Source organism: Mandrillus leucophaeus, unplaced genomic scaffold (assembly GCF_000951045.1).
Source record: "Mandrillus leucophaeus isolate KB7577 unplaced genomic scaffold, Mleu.le_1.0 Scaffold104, whole genome shotgun sequence".
NCBI classification, from domain to species: domain Eukaryota; kingdom Metazoa; phylum Chordata; class Mammalia; order Primates; family Cercopithecidae; genus Mandrillus; species Mandrillus leucophaeus.
In genome coordinates, this window is record NW_012098543.1 from 538,000 (window position 1) to 539,154 (window position 1,155).

Genomic DNA, 1,155 nt, shown 5'->3' on the forward strand with positions numbered 1-1,155 from the left:
GGGTGGATCACCTGAGGTCGGGAGTTCAAGACCAGCCTGGCCAACATGGTGAAACCCCATCTCTACTAAAAATACAAAAATTAGCCAGGCGTGGTGGCACACGACTGTAATCCCAGCTACTCAAGAGGCCAAGGCAGGAAAATCCCTTCAACCCAGGAGGCAGAGGTTATGGTGAGCTGAGATCGTGCCACTGCACTCCAGCCTGGGTGGCAGAGAGACTCTGTCTCAGGGAAAAAAAAAAAAAAAAAGCAAAAGAAAACAATCCACAAAACTGGTGCAAAGGACATGACCAGCTCCTTTCTCCTCTTTTCCACCCCAGGCTGAAGAGGTGCCGCATCTCCAGCTCAGCCTGTGAGGACCTCTCTGCAGCTCTCATAGCCAATAAGAATTTAACAAGGATGGATCTCAGTGGCAATGGTGTTGGATTCCCAGGCATGACGCTGCTTTGCGAGGGCCTGCGGCATCCCCAATGCAGGCTGCAGATGATTCAGTGAGTCTTTATTCTCGAGAGCAACTTCTTAAGCTCATTGTCTCCTGGGGCATGAAATACCACACAATGCTGGTAATCCTCAAATCTCCACCTTTCAATCAGGGCTGGCCCTTAACCCCATGACCTAAGACCCTGGCCCTGGACTCTAGGCTCTTTAGAGGACCTCCTTCTGCCCTCCTCTGACTCCATACTCAATTCCACATGAGGAAGAGTCCCTGGGGCCATCCCCCACCTTTTCTTTTTCTCCCCGGAGACGGGGTCTTGCTATGTCGCCCAGGCTGGAGTGCAGTTGTGTGATCTCAGCTCACTGCAACCTCCACCTCCTGGGTTCAAGTGATTCTCCTGCCTCAGCCTCCCAAGTAGCTGAAATGACAGGCACCTACCACCATACCCAGCTAACTTTTTTGTATTTTTAGTAGAGATGGGGTTTCCCCATGTTGACCAGGCTGGTCTTGAACTCCTGACCTCAAATGATCCACCGATCTTAGCTTCCCAAAGTGCTGGAATTACAGGCGTGAGCCACTGCACCCGACCTACAATTTTTTTTTTTTTAATCAGCCAGGTATAGGCCAGAAGCAGTGGTTCACGCCTGTAATCCCAGCACTTTGGGAGGCCAAGGTGGGCAGATCACCTGAGGTCAGGAGTTCGAGACCAGCCTGGCCAAC

At 51.5% G+C, this 1,155-nt stretch overlaps 1 protein-coding gene across 1 annotated transcript in view; it reads left to right on the plus strand.

Moving 5' to 3' along the window:
• NLRP12 (NLR family, pyrin domain containing 12) overlaps positions 1-1,155 on the plus strand; it is a 35,685-nt gene that overhangs the window by 18,821 nt on the left and 15,709 nt on the right. The window contains exon 5 of the mRNA XM_011979578.1: positions 182-490. Within this exon, the coding sequence (XP_011834968.1) occupies positions 182-490 (309 nt within the window). The remainder of the gene's footprint in view (positions 1-181; positions 491-1,155) is intronic.